The sequence below is a fragment of the Thunnus maccoyii genome, chromosome 14 (assembly GCF_910596095.1).
Source record: "Thunnus maccoyii chromosome 14, fThuMac1.1, whole genome shotgun sequence".
In the NCBI taxonomy this organism is placed as follows: Eukaryota; Metazoa; Chordata; class Actinopteri; order Scombriformes; family Scombridae; genus Thunnus; species Thunnus maccoyii.
The window spans coordinates 16042795-16069309 of NC_056546.1; the positions used below are offsets into that span (position 1 = coordinate 16042795).

The 26515-nt window shown below is 39.3% G+C and overlaps 2 protein-coding genes and 1 pseudogene across 8 annotated transcripts; 1 reads left to right on the plus strand and 2 right to left on the minus strand.

Annotated features, from left to right (window-relative positions):
* Positions 1–160: 160 nt before the first annotated feature.
* Positions 161–6389, minus strand: LOC121911796 (peroxiredoxin-like 2A). 4 transcript variants are annotated; one of them, XM_042433654.1, is made up of 7 exons: positions 6308–6372; positions 3986–4237; positions 2662–2847; positions 2055–2146; positions 1813–1953; positions 1181–1345; positions 161–1086 (listed from the first exon to the last, which is right to left on the minus strand). In XM_042433654.1, the coding sequence occupies exons 2-7, from the start codon at positions 4182–4184 to the stop codon at positions 991–993; spliced, it is 879 nt and encodes a 292-aa protein (XP_042289588.1). In that variant the 5' UTR covers positions 4185–4237; positions 6308–6372; the 3' UTR covers positions 161–990. The 4 variants fall into 4 exon arrangements, with proteins under 4 accessions (XP_042289588.1, XP_042289589.1, XP_042289591.1 ...); XM_042433655.1 differs by lacking the exon at positions 6308–6372 and adding an exon at positions 4728–4815; XM_042433657.1 differs by lacking the exon at positions 3986–4237 and having other exon boundaries at positions 6308–6389.
* Positions 6389–25444, plus strand: mat1a (methionine adenosyltransferase I, alpha). Of its 4 annotated transcripts, XM_042433651.1 has the most exons (14): positions 6399–6488; positions 7177–7600; positions 10290–10352; positions 17908–18044; positions 18352–18529; positions 20671–20748; positions 21154–21276; positions 21379–21491; positions 22591–22734; positions 23619–23744; positions 23841–23933; positions 24044–24226; positions 24329–24462; positions 24980–25444. In XM_042433651.1, exons 5-14 carry the CDS (start codon positions 18463–18465, stop codon positions 25080–25082), a joined length of 1164 nt encoding a protein of 387 aa, XP_042289585.1. In that variant the 5' UTR covers positions 6399–6488; positions 7177–7600; positions 10290–10352; positions 17908–18044; positions 18352–18462; the 3' UTR covers positions 25083–25444. The 4 variants fall into 4 exon arrangements, with proteins under 4 accessions (XP_042289586.1, XP_042289585.1, XP_042289584.1 ...); XM_042433652.1 differs by having other exon boundaries at positions 6389–6488; positions 7183–7600; positions 17908–18529; XM_042433650.1 differs by having other exon boundaries at positions 17908–18529.
* Positions 6496–10264, minus strand: LOC121911797 (annotated as a pseudogene).
* Positions 25445–26515: the final 1071 nt, after the last annotated feature.

A 26515-nucleotide genomic window follows, 5' to 3' on the forward strand; every position in this document is an offset into this window, starting at 1 on the left:
GTACTAGCCAATCAGAATTGAGAATTCTTGGTGGTTATATTGATTTTTTTTTGCTGCTCTCCCTCAGAATCTACCACAAACACATTTATAAATTGTGCATTATGAAAAAGAGCAACAACATACACAGGAAATCTTAAAAAAACAACACAGGGGCATAGTAAACATGTGGTGATGAGGTCTTTATTTATGTTGTGGGTGATTTTTATTCACTGCAGCTGCTATTCACACATACAGATACATACTCTCTCTATCTCTCTATCTCACACACACACACACACACATGCAAGCAACACCTGCTTCAGTCACCACGAACACGCCTCAACACGGTGACAGTTGGTGAATCTGTGCGTGTTTGAGCATCGAACCTGCTCCTCTCAGCTTTGAGTTTAGAGTCAAGTTGTCATTATCACACACACAGACCACACACACACACTTGTCGGCCATGTTGGAGGCAAGTTCAGGTGTCTGATCAGGAGAAAAGTTACACACAGGAACGTTATTAAAAATGTACCACGACTAGGTGTTTATAGAACTACAAATGAAAGAGATATGGTTCACTGAAGGGCAGAAAATTTCAACGGACTTTAAATTGAATAATTTACATCGATGTACCTGAATGAAAACACTGCCTTTAGGTCCCTTAATATCCTTGTTTTAAATACCCGTCTCCAAAATACTAACTTTTAGGTGTCTGCAGAGGTAAAGCGGAAAAATTAGCAACAAATCCTGTAATGACATTGACTCTGTCCTGCATTTCCCAGCTCCATTTTCTTTACCAACAGATAGCTTAATGTGCAAAAGACAGAGGTATACTGTGATCATGCAAACAGACTTAAATGTCATTATAATATTGGTACAGCAGTGACAGGCGACAACTCAACATGTCATGTTAAGCATGGTAATTATTACTCGATTCTAGCTTTGATCTAAATAAGCTTGCCTGCTCTTGTCTATTGCTATTTTTTCTAGAAATTTAGTACCAAAAACAGCTTATTTCAGTGGCACAATTTTCTTGACAGCTTCTAAAACATCTGCAATCTCCACTTTATTGCCAAACTCCTTTTCACGGTGCTCCAGGAGAATCCCCTGCAAACCAGAACATGCCGTCAAAATACAGACAATGTTTTATGAAGCTCTACTGAACCAAATGTCAGTTTAGTCTAAGCGTTTTCTACGTTACCTGGTCTCCTGGTCCGATGACAAACACGCCCCCCAGGATGAAGCCCTCGCCGTTCATGTTACCCTGGTAACCGGACCTCCAGGCTCGCATGAAGTTCTGCCACACACCGAGGCGAATGAAGCCCAGACCCCCCATCTTCCTCTGCAGCGGGCCGTAGAAGCGTTTCTGCAATCACACAGTTAAATTTATTCAGCCTGATCAAGATTAAGACCAGAGCATGTTTGTGATTATTATTCTTATTAAAAATATACCACTTTTAGCAACTGATGAGCTATAGCCCATTCCCAATAAGAAAGACTATACAAACTGATGATAATTGCTTAGTTAACCAAGACCTGCTGGTGGCGCTAGATGAAAGTTCAGGGAATCACTAAAGTCTTTAGAATTCAGCCTCTGGGCTTCATGAGCACCAAATATCATGGCAGTGCATCCAATAGTAGTCGAGACATTTCACTTAAAAGCCAAAAATGTCAACCTCACGGTGGGATGAGAGAAAAAGTCACCAAAGTGAGTAGGATTCGTCGTCTGGTAACATGACATGACGCTGAGTGCTTGTTTTATTCTGAGGTTGGACTATTCCTCTCAAAGTAACCACATCACTGGTAGATCTGATGCTTTCTACTACTGCTAACCTCTTCATCTATGTAGATGTCCCCGGCGAAGTGCGGTCTGAAGTCCTCGATCTCTGTGCCGATGTTCTCTTTCACCACAGCGACCAAAGGGACCCCGAGCTCTTCCAGCTGGGGCTTCAGAGAGGACAGCTCAGAGGCTTCCTAGAAAGAGAGAGAGAAAGATCACACCATCAGGGAAAATGCAACTCACACACACTGTTTCAGTTTCAACTCGGGAGTCATTCAGAAACATGTGCTATCACCTCTCTGCACAAAAATCATCCAGGTCGCCGCACAGCCATGACCACAGCCCCGTTCCTCTCCCACAGACTCTTCGCTTTGATGACCTTGCCATCTGCAGACAAAACAAGACGCAAATGTTTTTAATCTCCAACCAAATATGTTCCTGATAAAGGGAGGTCACAAGGTTTTTCATGAGTTTAAACTGATTAACATTGCTACAGGAAGTAATAGAGCCACATTTAGTAATGTGGAAGATAAATGCAGCCTTCAAATGTAGAAAAAGATAAATGTTCATGGTTACATGGAACATCCACATCCTGAATATTACAAATAACAAACTCCAACTTAAAGTTCAGGCAAAGACCTTTACAATAATCTAATCTGTAATACCAGCAGATTTTAAAAAGCAGCTTTGCCTTAAATGCTACACAAAACCTCATTCACTACATGTACAATACATGCAAACATGCAACCATGAAGAAAACTGCAACTGGCAGATTCTTGTTGTGACGTTAATTCTCTTCCTCGTGGGATTACTGTGAGCCAGTCTTAACACAAACAGGCTTATTGATGGGCTACATCATTTAACAACCAATCAGAACGTCTTGCCAGATGATGTTTACGTACCGTCTACGGTGGAGTTCAGGTCAGCATCTCCAATATGTTCCAGCGATGCCATGGCAGCTTTCGGAAGACACAGATCAGTGTTGGCCAGGAAGATCCCTGCTAGGGCAGCTCCGACAGCACCCAGACCCAGCGACCACATCCCCATCCCAAACAGGTCCCCCTGCAGCCAGGACTCGGAAGACAACACTGCAGCACAAAAAAGGCCACACATGAGGAGGTGCAGCGGGTCACAACTCCAAAAATAATCACAACACAAAAAGATTATTTCCTTCGATAATATTGTCTTTGCAGTTTACTTTCTTTTTCGTGCAGACTGACTGGTGTTTGCACGTTTCACAGCAAAGCACTGCCTTTCAGTCTTACACAAGAAGATCTCAAATCTCCCCAGGGAGACAAACAAGACCCAGCTCGCAAGCTCACGAGTGTGGTGCTTTTTTATCTCTATGGCCTCTTTTCAACTCTAGTCTAAACCTCATTTATGAGATTAAATAGTTTACGTGTTCACTGAGGTGATAGGATGCTATCCAACATGACAATATAACCACAGCTTGCTTTTTGACTGTGGCTGGTATGTTTCTCTATGACTCATAATGAGACAGAAAACTGCTGTTTGTGCAGTTTATTGAGCTTTCACTTGTACATTGTTTTTTTTTTAGGAAATCTTGCACAGTAATGTAGGGCTGCAATAACTATTCTATTTATTATCGATTAAATCTGCCAATTATTTTAATAATTAATTGTTTGCTCTGTAAAACGTCAGAAGATAGTGAAAAAAATGTCTACCACAATTTCCCAGAGCCTAAAGTGACGTCTGCCATCACTCCAAAATCCAAAGATATTCAGTTTCCTATCAAAGATGGCTAAGAAAACCAAAACATTTTCACAAATGAGAGGCTGAAAGCAGTGCATGTTTGACATTTTTGCTTTAAAAAAAGGCTTAAAATATATGATCAATCTATTTGCCAATTTACTTTCTGTCAATCAACTAATCAATTAATAGGCTTATCTTTTCAGGTCTACTGTAATACAGTGTTTTGTTCGATGAATCAATCTGGTGCGTACAGAGTAAGAATTACAAGCGGTAACTCTTATCAAAAATGTTTGCAGTGCTTGAAAGATAAAATCAGTATTATTAAACGACTCATTTCTTTTGTCTGCTTTCATGACACTCAGTGTGACACTCTGGAGTCGTTCCAGCACAATGTGGGTGAAAAGCAGGGAAACACGCATCACAAGCGCCGACTACAACATTGAATCTACAAGCTTGTAGTTTGGGTTATGACAGAGAACAGCCAACTGTGTAGGCAGTCAAATATGTCCTTGCCTGAAGCGGGTTTGTTTGGGTCGGGACTGGCTTTGGCTTTACTTTGGTGAAACTGAGCAGCCGGGGTTCTTAGAAACTGGGGGCCTGCTGCGATGGAGGGCTGGCTGCTCATGGTAGAGCTCCCCACAGAGAGGGCAGAGCAGCGTAGGGATAGTCTGCACCTCAAAGCTGCTGTCGAACACCTGGACAGAGCCAGCATCGTGACGGTGGGAAAAGTCTGACCCTCTCACTACACACACTGTCAAGATTTCGCTGGAAGAAAGAAAGAAAAGGCTTTTCTGTGAAAGTTAGACCACCTGCCAAGACAATACAATCCACCTCTAACGCAAGCCTTACTTTTGAGGAGCATGCATTTGATTTCAGAGATTTAGGGGGAAAAAAATCTTGGCATCTTACTTTCTTTGAACTGAGTACATTGCTAAAGGTACAGTACATTACTTCCCACTCTGCAGAGTGTGCAATATCAAAATAGGCCTCATAAAAGCATGAAGTGCAGAATGTCAGGGTCCTAGCTTGCTCTTCATTTGCAAACAAACTTCCTATTCTTGCATCTTAAGCTTTCACTGCACATAAAATAAACTGAAAGCACAAAATTATGAGTCATGGGCTGCACAGAAATGTTCAAGCACTGTCAATTAAAAATGACCAGTGTTGCTGACATTAAACTGATTTAAAATATGAGAAGGATAAAATATAGTTAATCTATATAAACAAATGAAAAGTAAAAATGTCAAATACTAACTTGTCTCCATTTCCATAAAAAGCAAAGAAGTTCTTTCTCTCCTGAGATTTAGCTCGTCCAGTTTCAAAAAGTAAATTACCAAATGTTTCTGAGTTCTGACACTTTACCAGAGGGAGGACAACGGGCAGATAAAATGATAAGAGCAGCAGCCAATGAGAGACAGACAACCACGTCACAAGGAAGTTAAGCTTGAATGTGTCTGCGGTGCAGCAGTGAGAACACCTGCCAACGCTGACGCTGTCAAATGTGTTGTAGAGTTGCCCAATACTTTGTAAACAGTGAACTCAGCCAGTAAATGAAGAGTTTTATTATATTAATTAGATGCTTGGACCATGCTGGTGATGAGAAGTAACAAAGTACTTTGACTTAATGCTGCAATTAAGTACTTTTTTTTTATCTTTCATATGATCAGCTCTTAAAATATGATGCAACTTAACATCCAGCAGTATAGCTGGACAATAGTTAATGTAACTTAATGTAAAGAAGGTGCATTTAGTTTTTCCTTTATCAAATACAACATTAAATTTTGCTTACATGTTAATGCAGCAGTAATAATAACTGAATGATTTAATATATAATAATGTAACAATGACAGGAGCTATTCTGCCTACTTTTAATTTTAAAACTTACTGATAATACTTACTTTTACTTCAGAAAAAAACTATAAATGCATGGCTTTAACAGGTAATGGAGTGTTTTATATTATGGTTTTGCTAGTTTTATTTAAGTTTAGCATCTTATAACTTCTTCCACTGCTGTTAAGTTCATTTTTGAGGTGCTTTACTTATACAGTATGTCCATTTGATGCCACTTAATACTTCTACCAAACTACACTTTAGAGGGAAATATTGCACGTTTTTACTTCACTACATTTATTTCATATAGTTATCTTATGGTGAATTATTTTAAAGTACATTTTGCTTATGATATTTCTGTACTTTTACTTCATACAAATAATGATGATAATACTTCTGTATTTTTACTTGAGTCAATTTTAATCTCCAACTGGTTATGCCCTCATTTTGTAATAATTGTTTTGAATGGAAGGATCAGTCCTTATTCATAAATACAATAAAAATAAAAAGTAACATTTTGAATGCAGGACCTTTACTTGTAACTTGTATTTTTACTTTTAGCTACTTAAATAACCAGTTTGAGCACCTGTTCAGCTACAGAAAATAGTCCGGCTGATATGTAAATATAAGGCGCCACTAACCGCCCTTCAGTCTGCAGCAAGACAGCAACAAAAATGCTGATGATGACCTTGATATTATCAATGAAGGGTTAATCAATAACATTACCTGGTGACTCTACAGTCTAGAGTTATACTGCATTATTTGGCAGTTTTGAGGGTGAAGATGATTAACTTCATAAACGCATACTTTCAATGTCGGCTAGTAACAGACGGTGACGTCACAAATGGTCGACAGATTAGCAGCTAGCTCGGCTAACGCTTAAGTAATTTTTGGTTTACCGAGTCTGCAGTAAGTAGGACTTGCTCAGGCAGGTGCATCTGTTCAGAAACTGTCACTGTGATATAAAGTTAAATAGTTGTATTTAACGCTTAACTGCACACTCACCGGAATCAATGGAGCGACGAGCAGCGTCTGTCCCCTGACGGACCCTTTGATAACAGATTTTCGCGCAGGCGTACTAATCAAGCCAGAGGGCAGGGGAACTAGTCGAAGAAGATTTGGACTTTGACAAAAAAAAAAAATGTATTCAAGGGTCAAGACAATGCACAAGAACACACACGGACAGGTAAATATGCAGTTAATATTTTAGTGAGCATCACTGGTTTATTGTGATGTTTACAGTTTTGGCAAACACAAACAACTTCAATGCTTTATACTCCTTCATGTCAGGCCAATACCTGTCTTGTTGAAAGTGTTGGATTTGTGTGCAAGCATCAGAGCTGCTCTCTCAGCAGAGTTTAGAAACAGGTCTTCATTAAAACACACAAAAAGGCCATCACATCACAGAATCAAGACCAGATATGCAGACACTGAGGCAATAAACAGTTAAAGTGTCACATTTTAGCCACATGGGTTTAGGCAGTGTGTAACATGTCAGCAAAAGGTGAATGCAGCCAGAGAGAAATGGAAAAACATGCAATATGAGCAGAATACAGCACATTAGAGGCTACACAGAGGTGTAGAGAAAACCCCTGATTAGACTTGCAGAATACAGACATGCATATGGAAATATGCTACAACCGTTATTACATAATCCCACACTAACAAGCACTCCATTCATTCACACTTTGAGGTCTATCTTGCCATGTCATCTCGCATTTTGCGGGCTGTTCTGAGCACTGCCAGCATATTCACTTTATCCCCAAACTCCTTCTCACGATGCTCCAGTAGAATACCCTGAAATAATAAGAACAAGTTAATGCTCCATGAAAATATGCAGATACGCTTGTCAGAAAATGTATTATCCTTGTAAGTTGCAGCATACCTGATCTCCAGGCCCGATGACGAAGACTCCACCCAAGACGAGTCCTTCACCTTTTAGGTTTCCTCTGAAGCCCCTCCGATACGCCCGCCAGAGGTTCCTCCAAACTCCAACACGCAGAAACATCGAGAGACACATCCACCGCACTTGAGGACCGTAGAAATTTCTCTATGAGGAAAACATAAAAGCAGCTTATTGGTTTGAATCATGTAACCCCACATTTTTCGCTGTATATGAATGGAACCATGTGTAGGAGACCTGCTGATCCACGTAGATCCTCCCAGTGAAGTACTTCTTGAAACAGTCCAGCTCCTTGCCGAGGTTTTCTTTGACCACGGCAAAGAGAGGGACTTCAAGGTCCTGCAGCTGGGATTTCAGAGAGGACAGCTCAGCAGCCTCCTAAAGAGAGACCAGAGGTGGATGAAGTATTCAGATCCTTTACTTAAGTAAAAGTACCAATACTGCAATGTAAAAATACTCCGTTACAAGTAAAAGTCCTGCATGAAAAATCCTACTTAAGTAAAAGTACATAAGTATTAACAGCAAAATTTAGTTAAAGTATTGTTTTCAGTTTTTGGTGAAATATCGGATCATTTGAAGATTTATTGAAATGAAACCATGTTAGGAATTTAGAGGGAAAAATCACTATTTGGCGGAGCTGTTAACAACTCATAGACATCTGAAATGTGACCCTGACTACAAACTGCTTTATGTAAAATGTCAAAAGCCAAAAAGGTTGGAAACCACTGGTTTCATCTTCAAAAATGTGTTGTATTTCAAAAGCTTGTTATATTATCCATTGTGTCAAATCTTCATCTGAAAAGTAACTAAAGCTGTCAAATAAATGTAGTGGAGTAGAAAGTACAATATTTCCCTCTGAAATGTAGTGGAGTGGAAGTATAAAGTAGCATCAAATGGAAATACTCAAGTAAGGTACAAGTACCTCAAAATTGCACTTGTTGTACAAGTTCAGTATTTGAGTAAATGTACTTAGTTGCTTTCCACCACAGAGAGACTCCAATAGCATGTATGAAAGTTAGATGACTGCACTAACAAACACACATACATGCATGTACTTATTATTACCTCTCTGCACAATAATCATCCAGGTCGCCGTACAACCATGACCACAGCTCCGGTCTTCTCCCACAGAGTTTTGGCCTTGTGTCGCTCATGGACTGAAAGAGACAGAAGATCATTACTAAATCTCATCTGAATATTATTGGCTCTTCCTCGGATGAAGAAGTCTGTTAAATCAGTTGTTCACCTTAATCTAAAGCATTATTGTGTAAAGACAGTTGGGTTTTGTGTTAATCAGTTTTAGCTGTGAGAAGTTTGGTTTGTTCAGAGATATTATGATCAATAACCTTATTAAAGAGGTACTCCAGCAATTTAGTATTGCACTTCCATAAAGTTGGTGGAGTCGCAAAAGACAGATTTTTTTAAAATGGTGAAAATTGATGCAGTAGAGGCTGAGATATACTGACTCTCATTCCCAAAATTAACTGATCCTGCACTTCCCACAATGCAACTCAATGGGGGGGGTCTAATGAAAAAATGAAAGAACTGGGTTTAATGGGTCTCCCTTCAATCATCTCACAACCCCTCTTTGAAACTTCACACCCCCAGTTGGTAATACAAGCTTTTCATATAAAATTAGTTTTCTCCATGCCCAAACTAAGACAACCCTGATGACATCATTAGGGTTATGTAATCCATCTTTAGAAAGTTCCCTTCAAAGCCACAGAAGACATTATGTAACTCTTTTCAGAGATTGAGTTGTACTCTTCATGATGAGTAAACTGAACTTTTTAAATTATAATTCCTCTACTTTTTTTTTACAGCTAAATGACCGAATGGGGCGCATAGAATACATAAAGTATTTTTAATAAAAAACAATCAGTGGCGTTCTGGACATCACACTGTGAGGTTTAAATTCAGATCTTTAAAATAAGGCCAAGTAGATCATGTTTTTTAGAAAGATTCTGCACGTTTCTGTTTTCTGACTCACTGCCTCCGGTGGTCTTCAGTTCTGTGTCCTCCAGCACTTCTTGGTTGGCCCATGCTGGTGTGGTCTGGAACCAGTCTGTGAAGGAGCTGATGAGCTCTGCAACAAACAGGCCTACCGCCTTCAGGACCGTGGTCACAGTCACCATGGCCCTAAGCTGACACCACAGGCTACCTTCGCACAGAGCAACAAAAGATTAATTTTCAAATATGCTTCAGCCTCAAGGACATAACAAGATTAAGATGTTTTTCTTTTCATATCAGTCATCTCACTTTAGCATGGCTGTTATCTTTATTTGGCTTTGTGCATCAGAAACAGGTACACTCATGCGTACGCTGTTATATTCTGCATCTCATTGCTGTGCTAGATGATGTACATATTTATCTTGTCTGGCTTCTTGAGCAGATTTTACAGAAATGTCATGTTATTGCTCAAAAAGCAGGAATGCACTGTTTTCCTTGACTGCTTGACCTTCAGAGTTAGATTGGATTAACAACATGCATGATTTCCACATATAAAAGAAATACCAAAAAGATGACATAGTAAAGATTTTAATAGATAAACGTTCAACATAGCAGTTGAAATATACAAAGTGCCAACAAAATGTCATGTAAAGAGGTCGTACTCACCAGTCTGTGATTGCTGCTAATGTGGAGGACTCTGATGTTTTCAACCAGAGCCTTAAGCCCTCTAAACTCAGATCAGTCCAATCACTGTGAAAGCTTTGCTTATGTGAACGTAACATGACAGGAATTCCTCAAAGACTGAAACAAGGCTCACGTTGAGCTGGATCCTCAGTACCAGGTTCAGTGTGGTGCAGGGTGTAGCTCTCATCAAAGCCTGAGAAATGTAACAGTGTTTTTGAATATTTATTTCATTAGTTATGTTCCTTTGATTGTGTGCAAACTGTTAACATGCAGAAATATAATAAATAGCAACTGTAATTCAGTATATGAGAGTGATACCAATATACAGACAGACACAAGGGAATGAACACCATCCAAATTTCTAATTTTAACTGCAGAAATACTGTCTCAGTGAAGATCATTTTTAAAAAAAGCCTTTGTAACATTTGGTTTTTCAATGTTTTCCAACAGGACAATCCTCAAGTAGCTGAAAGAAGCCCTGAGATCACAGAGCAAGACTGCTCCCTGCAGGAGGTGAGTGATACTGCAGTGTCGACCAGCTCCTCAGTGGATGACGTTAGGGCTGCAACCAACAATTATCATTAGCCATTAATCTGCAGATTATTTTCCTGATTAATATGTTAATTGTTTTGTCTATGAAATGCCAGAAAATAATGAAAAACACTTGTAATTTCCTAGAGACCAAGGTGAGGTATTCAAATGTCTTGTTCAGTCCAAAAACCCCAAATATTAAATTTACTATCATCAAGGATTTAAACAATTTACAAAATAGTAGCTGATGTATTTCTTTGTGCCCTAATCTTTTCAGCTCTAGCTGCCTTCACAATATCTAATGTAATTGATTCATGATTTGATAATACATTATCTGACTCACCAAGTTACTGGATAAGGGGCCATCTTCATTATGTCAATGGTTTTGTTTTTTTTCCAACAAGACATTGTTTCTACTGCATTTTACAGATTCCCCCATTACAGTGTACTGTAAAGTACATTTAGGTTTTTACTCTAAAATGCAATTTAATACAACACCGCTAAGATAAATAGTATCTTTGTGAAGCTTGTAATTTTCAGTTTTTCAGAGAAATCTGATTAAACTCTATGGGATTTGGGAGTTATATCAAATGTTTTTCCAACCCCATAAAAGGTGACAGAATAATAGAAAACTCTGTATATATGTAGTCTTTCTAAAAGCGACCACACTCCACAATCAAAGAAGATGTATTGTGACAGTATTCAGGGTCACAGCGCTATATATAGATTTCATCCATCTTCAAAAACATCCTGTCTCTATTTTATGACCCTTTTTACAACCACCAGCAGTGGAGATAGCAGCTTTATAAGGGGAACCATTGAGTCCACCTAGTGTGAGGTAGTAAAGGGGGGTCTTCAAGGTGTGTGATGTGACTCGTTGTTGTTGCTTTCTAATTACAGACGAGTGACAGACAAGTGAAGAGTTAGTGGACACATTGTCTTGCTCCTGCGTGACGTGTGCAGTGAAAGTGCATTGCTAGGATGGTATTGTGGTAATATTTCACTCATTGGTGGCAGCTTCACAGAGGAATGTGCTGAGGGTCCAAAATGGGCCAGAATAGAGATGGGATAGGATGACTCTCCACGAGCCCAGCTGCTGCATTCCCTCTGGCTGTTCTGCTCGGCCATATGCTGCTGTGTATGTGATAAAGAGTCAGTCTGGATGCACATCTTTGTTGTGGCAAACTAGAATTACATGCAATGTGATGATTACTAGATTTTCTTCCCAAATTATATATAAAAGTGAGGCTTTCGCTTGCTATTTGCAGTTGGTTGAATCTTCTGTTTTCAGATAATCAGCCGTTTGTGATAAAAATATACTAAGACGAGTCAAAGCACTATAAATATTTCGCCCATCACATCACAATACAGATTTGCTTTCAACTGGAAGGTTCAAGTGAGGTCTTGGGTTGGTCAGACTGTTTTGCTGCTGGTATTCTCATCAGACACACACACATGCAAAGATACACACAAATGCAGAAAAGTCTCTTCTTGGACCAATGCTCCTCCAGAAGGGAGTGTGTGGGACCAGCAGCCAATCACAGTGGAAGATTTGCACCCCACCTCTTGTGTTTTGCTGTTGCTCATAGGTATTGGTGGACATGTTAAATTCTCATTGTGTCATTGAGGCCAATCAGAGACCAAAGGAGGGAGTAGTAAAAGAAGGACAGGGAGTCAAATAGTAATTACTGTCCATGTTCCTTTTTGAGAAGAGAGATCTGCCGTTGGATCTATTTCTATGCATGCAGAAATACTGTAGACTTCCTTTGCTTTGTTTTGAGTGAACTTTAAAACCTTTGTGCGGAGAAAATTGGTGTTATCAATATTTCTATAAGGCCAAAATTCGGCCTAATAATACTGTGAACACTTCTCAAGAAAAAAAAATCAATAAATACCAACAAGAAGCCAAAACACAATAAGAAATCCTCTGTCAACATAGAGAACCAGTAAAGGTTGCTGAACCCTGTAAAACAGAACAAGACACACTAATAAAGAGAAATATTCGTAAACATACAGTAAACTCATTTTGGTGTGTGCATTATCTAGTGTTTATTGATGTGTAATTCCTTATATAACAAAGTTGTACACACTAATCACTTCACAATCTCTCAGCCGTGCAATAAAAGGTCATAATGTAACACCGGCAAGATCCAACTCATTCTGACTGCCATCCAGATAAAACTGGTCAGCAACCAGACGGGCTCAGTGCGGAGAGACGAGTGGTGGAGGTAAACTGCATGTCCTTGAACCTGGGGAAAGACAAACAGGTGTTAACGGCCCCCGAGGCTGCCAGGGTTCATTTATCTCATCCTGTTCTGTCAAGTTTGAGTCTGACTGACTCTCAAACCTGCCCCAAAGTGACCCCAAAAACCCTGACCCCGGCTTTTGAATTGAAACGCAGCGGCGTCAATATGACACACATTTGATGTAGCCAATCGCACAGAAGGAGGAGTCACTTTAATTTTATCAAACTGAATTAGGATTGGTTCAGTCTAATTGTGTTTTTTTTTTTCTTACAGTGTTAAAGGTCACACACGCTGATAAACGCACTTTATGTCTCATTGCCAGTTTAAATCAACTGGGCGTCATTACGTCACTAAAAACGTCAGCAGAGACTTTTGTGCCCTCTGCTCTCGCTGGATTGGCATCGACTGAGCTCAATCTAGATTAAGATTTGAAATAAAGTGGAAACCCCCCTTCCAGCAACACAAAGATAATCAGGCTTCTTCATCTTCTGAGGGGCCCGGCGGAGGATTTGAACTTTAAACTTTATCAAGTGTGTGTTTCATAAACCCACCTGCTCACACTGACCTACTTGAAGAAAGTTATTTACCTGCTCTCCTACAAGAACGTGTCAGTTCATTCATCACTGATGATGTGCAGGTTGCACAGTTCTCTGTGTTGAGTTTAAACTTTGTAATTATAGATTCAAATCTGAGTGTAGTTTAACCCAAAAGGAAACTGAGGATCAGTTCTGTATTATCATTTATTTGGAGTGCAGGTATCTTATCTGTGTGTCAGTCATGACACACAGATAAAGATCCAGTTGGGACCAAAATGTGGTCTATTTAGATAGATTTGTGGTATGGAGTCAATGTGCAGGCGGGGGGGCGTATTTATTTATTTTTTTTCTTGTTTGTGCCATGAGTATTTGTCTGAGACAAGAACAAACCTTACACTGGAAAAATAAGTCCTTGTATTCAGGGAATTATAATAAAAGGAAAACCTGTCCAGGTTGTTTTTGGGCTTAACTGCCTAAAGATACAGTGTGTCTCTATGTAAACATGTCAACATTTATGCAGAATCTCTTCTAAAAATCCGTATTTAAAAGGTTAAATCAATCAAGATAGACAATAAAAGTACTTCATATTGATCAAAATGGTGTTTCAGAAAAAAAAAATTGAATTTAATAAAATATTTCAAACAAAATGCATATCTTGTGGTGAATAAACATGGAATTAAAAAAAGAAAACACTGATAGATGAAGGCAAAAGTTTATTCACTTAAAAAATGTGGTTTCACACAAACTTCCATGGACTCTAAATTCATTTAAAGAGTTTGGTTCAGCTCCTCCATTATTAGACCACTAAACTCATGAAACTGACTAAAATAAATATGAACATTAACATACCAAACTAATCAACCCTTCAAATAAGAACTCAGAATAAGTCTAGAGAAATGTAGTCAGATACAAGACAAGAGTAAGTTAAATGTATTTATGCCGGACTGTTCATAATAGTTGTAGTGTGGTTCATGATTGTGATGTTTTTCTTGACAATCTGACCTCAATGTGCTCGAGTTATCATAAACCTCAAGAGACTATAACCTTTCATTTAAGCCCCTGGTGATCCCTGATGTACCATATTGGCCTCACATAGAACACAAACAAGTAGAATTCAATAAATTACACTTTGAGGGTTACAGTATGATCTTAATTGTTATTTTCCCATTCAGTAGAATTCATTAAGGACCAAGTTTTGTCCCCAGCTAATATCCACCTTTTAATGCTTCATACTGACACGTTGTCACAACTCTGATAGCAGTTATCTTTCAACATAACCAGAATGATCTTGTTAGTGTTGAGAAAAATCCCTTTTCCTGGTCAGTCATTAACAAATGTTTGGAGGCAAACCACACAAATTCAGTGAAAAGTTAAGTCTCTCGCTCTTTCAGATAGCGTTCACGTGTGCACACGTAACAAGTGTGGTGTCTTGAGTGTTTTCATCCTGCCACACAGATACGAGTCAGGCCAAAACAAACAGAGGTGTTTCATCCAGCAGACACACACTGTACCAACAGACTGGCTCTCTGATGTCTTTGGCATCAGGCAGGATGTTCGTGTCTTCTCTGGTTTCATGTAGTTCACATTTATCACGATTAATTGACCCCTGACCTCTGACCTGTGGCTCCGTCCCACTTCTATACTACATACTGAATCTAAGCAAGTGTTGAGTGTGTACTGTGATCAAAATGACAAAATGAAATCTACTCAAAAAAGTCTGTATGCACCTTTGTTTTTGGGGAAAATGTTTAAATGTCTATGTGTGAGATTTGATTCGCAGAGGCATTCAAAAGTGATTTATGTGCATTGGTGCAGATATTTTATCAGTATGTTGATGTTTTTGTATACTAACTACAAAAACAATAGACTAGTACTAGTAGGACAATTAGTATATATTATATATGCAGTTAGTATGTAGTTTGGATTTGGGATGCAGCTTCTGTTTCGGCTTCTGAGACTAGAGTACAGGACTAATTTATTCATCATTATTCATCACAACTGCTGATTGTAATATCATGTCCAACAGGCTCACAGAGACCCACATACTGCCATGTAATGGAGGCTAAATTCATCTAATAATCAGTTTACCCACGTTATGACTAATGCAGTGTGCACATGTTTTTATAAATCATTCTAATGTGAATGAGTTATATGTCATCACAAGTTGTATCAGATTTATTCTTATGCAAACAGTATCTTTGCATATGAATAATATCATGTGCATGGAATAATTCGGCTACTATATGAAATACATTTATCTGGAGCAGGTGGGGGGAGGGGTGGGGGGGGTTCCTCCACTTGAGATGATGAGATGTGGGTTTGAATAGTCTTTGGGATAAAATATCTCATTTGTTTGTATGGTGAAAGAATAATGAATACTTGTTTTGTAGCCCTGCAGTAGCTTTTATATCAGTATCACTCAGCATGCAGCTTCTGCTTCTCCAGGTTTGATTTGACTCTGCTGGCCTGAGGTAAGATTAGGTCAGCTAGCTACTTACTTAACTGGCATTTATTTTTATGTTGGCAGCTGTTTCTAATTTTCATTTTCATCCGCTCCTCTAAATTACTGTATAATGTATGTGAAACTATAATGTCCTGTGTGCATGTACAGTATGACCTGCAGGTCATCCAGAAATTAGACATGTTAAGCAAAAAATGACATTTTTAGAGACAAAGCAGATTGCACAATTGTTTTTATTTTACTTTTTATAATGTTGATTATTCCCTCAGTGCTCTCAAATCATGGATTCTTGCTCGCACCTGAAAAAACAAAACAAAACTGCATCCACCACTGAGGTTCTTCAATTACACAGACCTACTGTAGCTTTACGCATGCTCTGAAATACAAAAGGAAGCTAGTACATGGCATCTACAGCTTTAACCATTACTAGACTTTCTGTAAAAATTGGGAGAAAAAAGGATATACAATCACTGTTTACATTGGCTCTATTGCTTTATGGCTAATATAGATTATGTGTTTCTGGTCAAATCTCCTTGAAATGAGGCTTAAAGCAGTCAGGAAGACTGGTATTTTATTCACTACTGAGAGCTAGTTAAAATTCTCCTCTCATTTCATGAGGCCAACTCAACACCAACTGAAATTAGAGCCAGATGAGAGAGAGAGAGAGAGACAGAGAGAAAGGGGTTTTTCCCTCTGTGCTCTTTACGCTACAGTAAAGGGAGATTTGTTTACCTCTCACTGTCTGCACCAGTGTCACTGTGTGTATGGATGAAACTCCCATTGTTTCTCCAGGTGTACGTTTGTACGTGCACATACTGTATGTGTGTGTGTGTGTGTGTCTGCCTGTGTGCATTGCTTACACAAACACACCTATACAGACCTTGTTTTTTACAAAAACACAGGCACAGTGAGTCAACTGAAAGGCCAAGAGATATCTGAGAGACACATCTTCATTATTTGATCTGCTCTGAGGAAATGGCTCAGTATTTTCTGCAGTTGTGTGCAGAGACAAGAGCCTCAGGCAGGGACTTGGATGGAAAGAAGCATTTAGACAAACAGGTGACTGTCTGCTCTAAACTTAATTATCGGCAGTGGTGGAAAGTAACTAATTACATAGTGCTGTACTGAAGCACAAATTTAAATTACTTTATTTTCTATTTTATGCTACGTTCTCCTCCTACTCCACTATGTTTTAGAGGGAAATATCGTACTTTTTACTACACAGTATTTTGCAGGTAAAACTTGCATATACAAAATCAGTTTATATTTAAAGCTCCCTGTTATAGGACATATAAAAATCCTCAGCTTAGAATAATAAATTGTTTCAGGCATGTTTTTCCACAAAAAAATGTTCAGTTACCATGTTAAAAATCCTTAAAAAGTCATTCTCCTTCATTAAAAACTCTGAATATGTGAAAATGCAAATATGGTTCATTTAAAAAGTTAAGCTGCTGCATACAAGATGTTTCCTACTTCATCGATGTGCACAGAAAACTTCAAGTTTCCACATCACACACTGGCCCTCGATTGGCTCCAAACTAGTTGTGATGTCACAAATCAGGCTCGTAGGTACGCCCCTTAAACTCAGATTTAAGGTGAGCACAGAGCACTCCTTCAGCAGATAAATGTGAAAACAGTCTTCCAGTGTCAAACTCTGCACAAACATCTTTCTGCAAAGTGAAGCTCAAACATCCAACTGAAGGAACAAGAAGAACAACACATTTTTGAGTGGAGGGGGACATTAACTATTCGGCAGAATTACAGTAGCTATAATAACACTCCAAAAATAGAATTTGTACTGTATATTCTGCATAATGAGTCCTTTAATGTTTACAGTTTAGTTCATTTTACTGATAATTCTTGTGTAGTTTTACCTTAATAAGATTTTAAATGCAGTTAATATACTTTCACATGTAATGGAGTATTTTTACATCGTGATTTGCTTCTATTATTTACATGAAGGGTCTAAATTCTTCTTCCACCACTGATTAACAGCAGGGATGTATTCTTATACCATGACCACTGAAAATTATCATTTCTGATTGGTTGTTAGGGGCAAATTATCTTTTAATAACCATACAGGACACCTGTTTGTTACAATTATGGGACTTTTAGAGTATTATCCCTTATATATTTTGTTTTGGTTCCTTTCTAATCACTTCCCAGTGCATTTACTTTGTGTTCTTTCACCACAGTTGAACAAACAAATATTCCTCAGGACGTGATGTAAACAGGAGCAATTGCATCATTTTGGCAGTAGACAACAACTGTCTCTCCCTCTCTCCTGTCCATAGGATGCCCCAACCTGGCTGAGTCCCAGTACATAGAGCTGTCCCACCGGTGTGATGGGGGGATGGGTACCCCCTATTTAAGATGTTCCTGCTCCCACCCAAGAAGTGTCACACCCTAAATGAGATCTGTCAAAGCAGAGGTGATGACTATAAACACACACTCAAGCATCACACTGTACATAAAGAGTTAACATGCAGTTGCCACAAGCAGAAATGCCCTCCCATCATCCACTCCCCCCTGAAATGGACTGTCCCATGGATTCACATGACGTGTGTGTGTGTGTATGTGAGTGACAGAGTGTGTGTGTGTGTGTTTGTGCGCGTGTTTGTGCTCTCTTAGCCATATATATAGGGCCATGTGGACATAGACGTGGAGTTTAGTAGGATAGACTTTGCATTGGCTGCAGGGCAGTTTGCCTCCCGTTCTCCCCTTTTTCTCTTAAAGAGAACCAGCAGGAATATAAAGCAGCCTTCAGATCTCTCTGGACTGCTTGTTGGTGGGAACTGAAGAACCTTTTCTCTCTGAGAGTCTCGCTGAGTACCTGACCCTGTAGAAAAATGAGTGACCAGCTGGATGACGGCTCTTTCATGTTCACATCGGAGTCCGTGGGAGAGGGACATCCAGGTGAGCTTTTGCATCAACTTTAACTACCTGTGTGTGAAACTGGGACTTACTGTCACAGTGAATATGAAGTGTGATATTTCACGACTTGTCAAATCTCTTTGCACTTGTTGTAAAAGATGCAATTTCCAAAACTTGTTTTTCTTACCTTTTTTTCTAATCTATACACAGAGGAATATATTTAACATGTGTACTAAACCTGCATTGTTATTTTACAGAAAGATGCATATGAATAAATGTGTGTAAGTGGGTCTATATGTCCAAAATAACTCCACAGTGCTGTGTATTTACTCTCCAAGCATGGTTGGTATTCCATTCACAGCAACATGTGTTTACTGACCCTCTCTCTCACTCTCCCTCATGGGCAGCAGGGGATGAATGTGTGTGTGACAGGTTGGTGTAAGGTTGCACATTTAAAGGAAAGTGACCAACAAAAGAGGCAGCGAGGTGTCATGTGGACACCATGACACAAGTTGCACGTTGACATCATTGAGCACAAATATCCAGCGTGCAAAAATGGAAAAAAACAAATGCAAAAAACAAAATGCATGCAGTAGAGTGCTGCTACTGAACAATCTTCACAAAATTGAAACAAACTTTCAAATGATATTTTATAATTATATATTATATTAGTTCGTATGTGAGTTTTTGTTCATGCATTTGTTTTTTAAAAAGTGTTTGATTCAGCTGTCTTCAAGCCCAAAAATCAACAACATGTGATGTTTTGTACACACATAAAAAAACTCAGTTCACATAACTTAAGACCTAATCATTACAGTTGAAATGTACTCTACCCTCTGCACTGCTGCCTTAGACCCCCCCCCCATCCCCCACACCCCCATGTCAATGTGTTGTAATCCTTTCACAAATATGTAACCTTACAAAGTCCTCTGTGCTAAATCGATAATCAGTAAACACAGCAGAGTAAACGAGTCGTGCAGCTTCGCAGAAAGTGACAATTTTGAGTCCTGATGTTATGTACGACCACAATATTAGAGAATAAATTACACAGATTTGAATCAGAGAAATTCAAGTCGGTTGTGTCACCTTTTTTTTTGCATTAAATCTTCTGATCTTTACATGTCTCCAAGACATGTAAAGATCAGAAAAAAAACACACATATTATAATCACAATCTAAACTGGCATTTCAGCAAGATCCTTCCAAACAACATATATAAAATAGCATGCAAATGTGTCATTTTGTGTAATTGCAGAGCCTGGAAGAAAAGCAGATAGCAGAATTTTCCAGAAAATGTAATCAACAGTAACAACAGCATTTTTGTTCATTTTTGTACACATGTGATTTCTCATAATTTCAGAAAGCGATACTAACAGTCTAGAAAACCAGAGAAAACTTTTTAAAACTACACTGTTTAGTAGACTCTTTCTTTTTACAGACAATCTGAATTTTGCATTCCATATTTGCCATAAAATTATTAAATAACAGTGCAGCCTATGGTGCATGAAGCCCAGTTCTAGCGATAAGACTCATCGGGACTTTTCATACACTGTTTGTACATACGCAGGTCTGTGTGGCCTTGGTGCAGAACACCTTTTGATTTGATAACACACCTCGAGGTCTGGGCTGTTCCCACAGATAGTGGCCATGTTTTAGGGGATCAGATATATAGACCTACACCTGCAGGCTGTAAACCAACTGCATGAGAAACATTTAATATTTGTTTGTTTTCTTTGAGAAATTTTAGGTTCTTAGTGTTCTCCTGAGCAAATCCAACCAGATGTTGATGTTGTTTCTGATGTAACCTTTGTATCACGTTGCTTCAGCAGGATTTCATAGAGAGAGAAAGAGAGATGAATGGAGTGGTTAGTGAGGCATTGTCCTGCTCCCATACAGAAATCCAGTAGTCTTCCTGGTTTAAAAACTGGCACATCCCCTTTGAGAGAAAATGAGTAAACCTGACCTCCAATGCCAAACATCCTCTGTTGTTTATTTCCTGCAAAAGCTATAGTGAAAATTCTACAGGATATAAAGTTTTTCCATCATTCAGACACTAATTACTGCATCAAAGGAGCTCAAAGATCTCAAACAGGCCGAGAAATTTCAGTTATATGTTAAACTTCTTAAGACAATCTCTCTGTTCTGAAACTAAATGCTGAATCTCTTCTTGTCGTTTCTCCACAGACAAGATTTGTGACCAGATCAGTGATGCTGTTCTGGATGCTCACCTGAGCCAGGACCCAGATGCTAAAGTGGCCTGTGGTGAGTAAACTAGAAATTCAGATCCAGTGAAACATGGAGACACAGAGTAGGGTCATCTCACATGTGACTTAAAAAAAATACCTTAACTTATTTTTCCACATTCTTCTAAGTAAAACAAAGGGCAACATGTGGAAACAAACAGACCCACTGGCCTGAAACTGACCTGGAATTTAAGTCTTCTGCAACATTGAGATTATTTATTGAATTTTAGTATCGACCTCTGAAAGTCACAGGATGACCACTTGTGACCTTGTGAACTTGCTGATAATGGCAGTGTGCTTGTTGTTTTGACATCTGCTTCTGAGTGATCGAAGTCTAAAAGTTGAGATTTTGTGTCGCCCTGAGTGAGATCACAAGATATTTAAAAGCCTTAAATACAGAATGTAATGTCGATTTGATCAACAGAGACGGTATGTAAGACGGGCATGGTGTTGCTCTGTGGTGAGATCACATCTCGGGCCAATGTGGATTACCAGAAGGTGGTGAGGGACGCCATCAAACACATCGGCTACGACAACTCTGACAAAGGTGAGAACATGACACTGAAAACTACAAAAAAAAAACCCCAATAATGCAGGAAATATCATCATCTCTCCCTCCCGAATCTCATCTGCTCTCCCTCCTTCGCAGGTTTCGACTATAAGACGTGTAACGTGCTGGTGGCTTTGGAGCAGCAGAGTCCGGACATTGCTCAGGGGGTCCATGTTGACAGACGGGAGGAGGACATTGGAGCAGGAGACCAGGTAGGGACTGTTGCAACAGGACAAATTGTCCTTTGTCCTTGTTTTGGCTCTAGAGCTGGGTGATAGCAACAAAAATCAAATATCACAGTTTGTTTGACTCAATACTGCAGTGTCACAGTATTGAGACAAAATGTTGGGAAGGAATTTTGGTGTTTTGAGTTTTTATTCACAAAACCGTGAGACAAAATCATTGGTAATGTGGCCAAGCAGCTAGAGCCATTCCCTGCTCATTTCACTCGGATAGAAAACACAGGAAATTGTATCAATTAAGTGAAATCAGGGCACAAAATTAGCCCCAACCACCAGCCAAATGCTGGTAAAATATGCAAGTGGCTGGTAGATTTGCGTCACTCACCAGCCAAAAAAAACAATGTTAATCTATTGAGTGGCTGGTAAAATTTGAACATTCACTTGCCATTTGGCCAGTGGACAAAAAAGTTAATTTTGCACCCTGAGCGAAATTAAAACTTTGAGAACATGAAAAGAACATGAAGGACAACAATTAATATCCATAATACTGTGTCTAAGGATATAAAAAAAAGCTGGCTGTGTCATCATACTTTTATGACACAGAGTTCTGTATTTGTTTTTTAGATAGTTATTTATTGTGAGTTCTTTTTTTGGTCATATATATGTTAGACTCGCACTGCACCCAGTAGAGACGACATCTCATTCAACTGAGAGTGACAAATAAGCTTGAACTTGAACTTGATGAGAAAACATATCTTGATTTATCTGTTTATTTCTATTTTTACTTGTCAACCACTTGTCCATTTTAATGCCTTTTTATCTACAGTTTAAAAGTGCTGTTTTTGTAAATATCTGGTCTCATATCAAATACTGATATCATATCAATTTCACCAGCTCTAGTTGACTCCTCACAGGCTGCAGTGCAATACAGTGCATATCAATATTATGTCATTGTCTGTCTTTTTGTGACAGATTAAGTCATTTCCTCACTATTCCTCTATTTCCTTTTACCCTGCACAGTCAGCATCTTTTTGTTACTGCTCTGACTCACTCTCTCTCTCTCTCTCTCTCTCTCTCTCTCTCTCTCTCTCTCTCTCTCTCTCTCTCTCTCTCTCTCTCTCCTCTGCAGGGTCTGATGTTCGGCTACGCCACAGATGAGACTGAGGAGTGCATGCCTCTCACCATCGTCTTAGCCCACAAACTCAACGCAAAGATGGCTGAGCTCAGACGCAACGGCATTATCCCCTGGCTGCGTCCTGACTCTAAAACACAGGTGAAGTCACGTTAAGATACAAGCAAGTTTGTGTCTGTTCTCTCCCAGAGCGACCTTTCTGTGAATTAGCCTTTTGTTTCTACCCTGGATGTCTTCCAAGAGATTTATTTTGGTGCCAGCAGACAAATTCGGATCAAGAGCGGCTACTGAAAGTATTTAAGATAAAGCTCTTTGTGTGGAACAAACAGACTTTTGACTGATTCAGAGGCAGATAGCTGCTGACTGTGTGCCTAGATAGTCAGATTTGAACACAGAGCTTTAAATTTACCCCAGATTTTACTGCACACACATTTTTTACTAGAACTGTTAATGAATTAACAAAGCAACAAGTGACTAGCAAGCAACATTATGCCCCTCTGCCTTCCTGAGTGAAGAGATACAAATAACAGCTCACTGAGCAGATGACAGCTGGTGAGGTGAACTTGTCATGCTTCTGTTTTTTCTCCTTCGGTGGGAATATGCTGACTCAACCGACCCTCACCGTGTAATTATCTGGTTTCAACACCACAAAAGTGGGGTCAGCTGCAGCTTCATAAATCACTGGCCATTACAAATATAGCCACTTTTTTCTAGGATAGAAGCAGGGACAGAACATGTGTTTTGTAAATCAACAGCATGGCTTAATTCCTGGCTGCTAACTCAAATCATAGTTAAAGTTAAACAAATTTCAGGTGATGGTCTGGATAAGAAAAAGAAATAAAAACAAGAAACTTTAATCATCCTGTGGGGAAATGTGGGTCACTAGAGTAGCAGCAGTAGGAAGAAATTGGATAAATGAGAATAAAAGTGAGAAAACTGAAGATTAAATCAGTAATTACTACATAATGTAATGACAGGTAAGTGGCACACTGTGTACCAACTTTGTCTTCTTCTTCACCCCTCAGGTGACTGTGCATTATGATCAGAGAGACGGAGCTGTGATCCCCAAGAGAGTTCACACCATCGTGATCTCTGTCCAGCATGACGACTGCATCTCTCTGGAAGAACAGAAGAAGGTCCTTAAAGAGATGGTAAAGCCTCCTAAACACTCACAAACACACCTTCCTGGGCTCTGACTTAATAAATGGAGTCACATGTTTGATTTTATGTCGCATTGATATCATCAGGTGATCAACGCAGTGGTTCCTGCTAAGTATTTGGACGACAAGACCATCTACCATCTGCAGCCTTCTGGTCGCTTTGTCATTGGAGGACCTCAGGTGACCATTGCACACAAACTGCATCTAGAAAACAAACTGTAAAAAATTAACTAAGAAGTCACTAGTCCACCACTACTTTTTCACATATTTCCTTTTTTTTTGTCCAACAGGGTGATGCTGGTGTTACAGGCAGGAAGATCATTGTCGACACATATGGAGGCTGGGGCGCTCACGGAGGAGGAGCTTTCTCTGGCAAAGACTTCTCAAAGGTCGACCGCTCTGCTGCCTACGCTGCTCGCTGGGTGGCCAAGTCTCTGGTCAAAGCCAAACTGTGCAGGAGAGTCCTGGTTCAGGTAAACATACATGTGGGATAAAAGGCTGAGTCTGTGACCAGTGTTTGCAGCGTCATCAAATGCTGACAAGAACGTTTCTTTCTACCCTCCTATATGTTATAGGTGTCTTACGCCATTGGAGTGGCCCGGCCTCTGTCCATCTCTTTGTTCACCTACGGTTCCTCCTTGAAACCAGAGACAGAGCTGCTCCGTATTGTCAACAAGAACTTTGATCTGCGTCCAGGAGTCATTGTCAGGTAAACATATGAATATGACATTTGACCGTGTAATTTAAAGGCACTATGTGTAGGATTTTTATGTGATTATATTATCTGTAAAACTATTCTGATGGTGAGTTTTTTGTTTGTATGAGAAAAAAAAAATCCCAGTGGATGCTGGTGCAGTTTATATGTAGCTTTCTTCTGCCTGTTTTGATACGACCACCAGGGGGCGCCACAGTTGAATGTTTTCTACATTTTCAATTCTACACATGGTGGCTTGATGGTGGTGCATTTACTGTTTCTACTGTCTACATTTACATTTCTCTCAGCTGTTTTTTTGCAGAAATGGTTACGTGTGCTAACATTTAATCAGATTTGAAAAACTTTCAGTTGGCAAAACTTGATTTTAATAATTTTCTTGAAAAAACAAAATCCCTCAAATAAGAAGTAATGCATCTATTAAATAATAACAGTTTTGTCTACAGGTGTGAAACCAACAAGGAATGCCTCCTTTTTTACCTCTAATATTGTATCTGTTCTCCATCTTCTCCAGGGAACTGAATCTGAAGAGGCCGATCTACCAGAAAACAGCCTCTTACGGCCACTTCGGCCGGCCAGAGTTTTCTTGGGAGGTTCCCAAAAAGCTTGTCCTGTAAATACTCCACCTGCCTGTCCTGATCGGATCGACCCGCCTCTGTATGAGCTACAACTGCCAGTTCCATCAACTGATAGGACATTGTTTTTCATAGGAAGAAAAAAAAAAGCCAAAGTTTTAGGGATAAGTCAGCTTTAAAGAGGTGAGAGGATACATTACATGCAAGAGTGGTTGTAGCCGCCGGACATATGATGGGATATTCTCCCAATGAGAAGAGAAACATTGCAGAGGACATCTCAGTAACCAAACCTTTTCCCACCCTGTCCTTTTCTAGCCCGCATTACATCTAAATATTGGTGCTTTAGAAATATACGTACAATCACTAGTGAGAGATCTTCCTTGGTAACATAAAGGAACGCCACAGCAAATAGGAAACTCTGAAAATGAAACTTCAGCGCCACAAGAAGTGTTTTATCTCAAAGCTGTGCAGCAACAACCTCAGCGCTTTATATTCAAACGGTGCTATTGACAACAGCAGATATTTTCACCATATGAATGTCAAAAGTGTAATTATCGCTCAACCAAAAGCTTGGCTGTAGAATTTAATCTTTGTGTCATGACTGTGAAACATCTTTTCTAAGTCTTATTTAGTAACGAGTGCTGCAGGATGCTGTTTGCACTGTTACAATCACCCCTGAGCAAGAAGACAGGTCATTAAAAAAAGTGGGGAGTGGTCTTAATCTCCATATGTTACAACTAATCAAATGTAAAATAGCCATGCAGTCTTATGTTTTCAAACTGCTCTTCATCACTGTCTGTCTTTTTCTCAAGCCCTGCTTTTTTAGTATCAAGTTTGGGTTTTTTCGCCGTACACACAGCTCACCTGGTGGCTGATTCGTATCTTTATATGTCTTTTTTTTTTTACCTGCTGTTGTGGCCGAGTCTGTAAATGTGACTCTGAACTGACTTAATTGTGAATCAGTCTCTTGTGATTACATGCTCTCAGCAGTGGGTTATCAACGCTGCACGCTGTTGAGACTGAGCATTTCGTGGACCACTGATCTCTTACATTTGCTGCATTTTTACAATGTTTTAACGCCTGTGCTGATCTGAGAGAAAGTTGGCCAAAAGTTCATATTTGACAGAAGATTTCCTCTCATTATAAACATTTTGCTCCTTCTATATCAGAGATACTTTGCTAATTTCTTACTCAGTGTGCAGTGTTAAAATTGCTCGAAAAACATCTTGGACTGATGTCAAGTCACACTGAAGCGCTTTATCATAAACAGAGATCCTTCACAATTGATTTAAGTTTATAAAAAAAGGGAGCGTTTCTGAAAATATATCTTACAGGGCATTTGGTTGAATTAATTTAGCTTTTGCCATTTCTTAATCACATAGAAAGTATTTAATTCTTCACTTCTGATGGTCTTGAAGAAGTGTTAACAACAACACAGGTTTACCTTAGTGATGAGTGTAACTTTCTGTGCTTTC

Bases quoted from the DNA above. Each gene is read 5' to 3' on its own strand.
- mat1a (XM_042433652.1), top strand. From the start codon at position 18,463: ATGAGTGACCAGCTGGATGACGGCTCTTTCATGTTCACATCGGAGTCC. The intron at 18,530-20,670 runs GTGAGCTTTTGC...GTTTCTCCACAG, and splicing joins CGTGGGAGAGGGACATCCAG to ACAAGATTTGTGACCAGATC. The intron at 21,492-22,590 runs GTAGGGACTGTT...TCTCCTCTGCAG, and splicing joins ACATTGGAGCAGGAGACCAG to GGTCTGATGTTCGGCTACGC.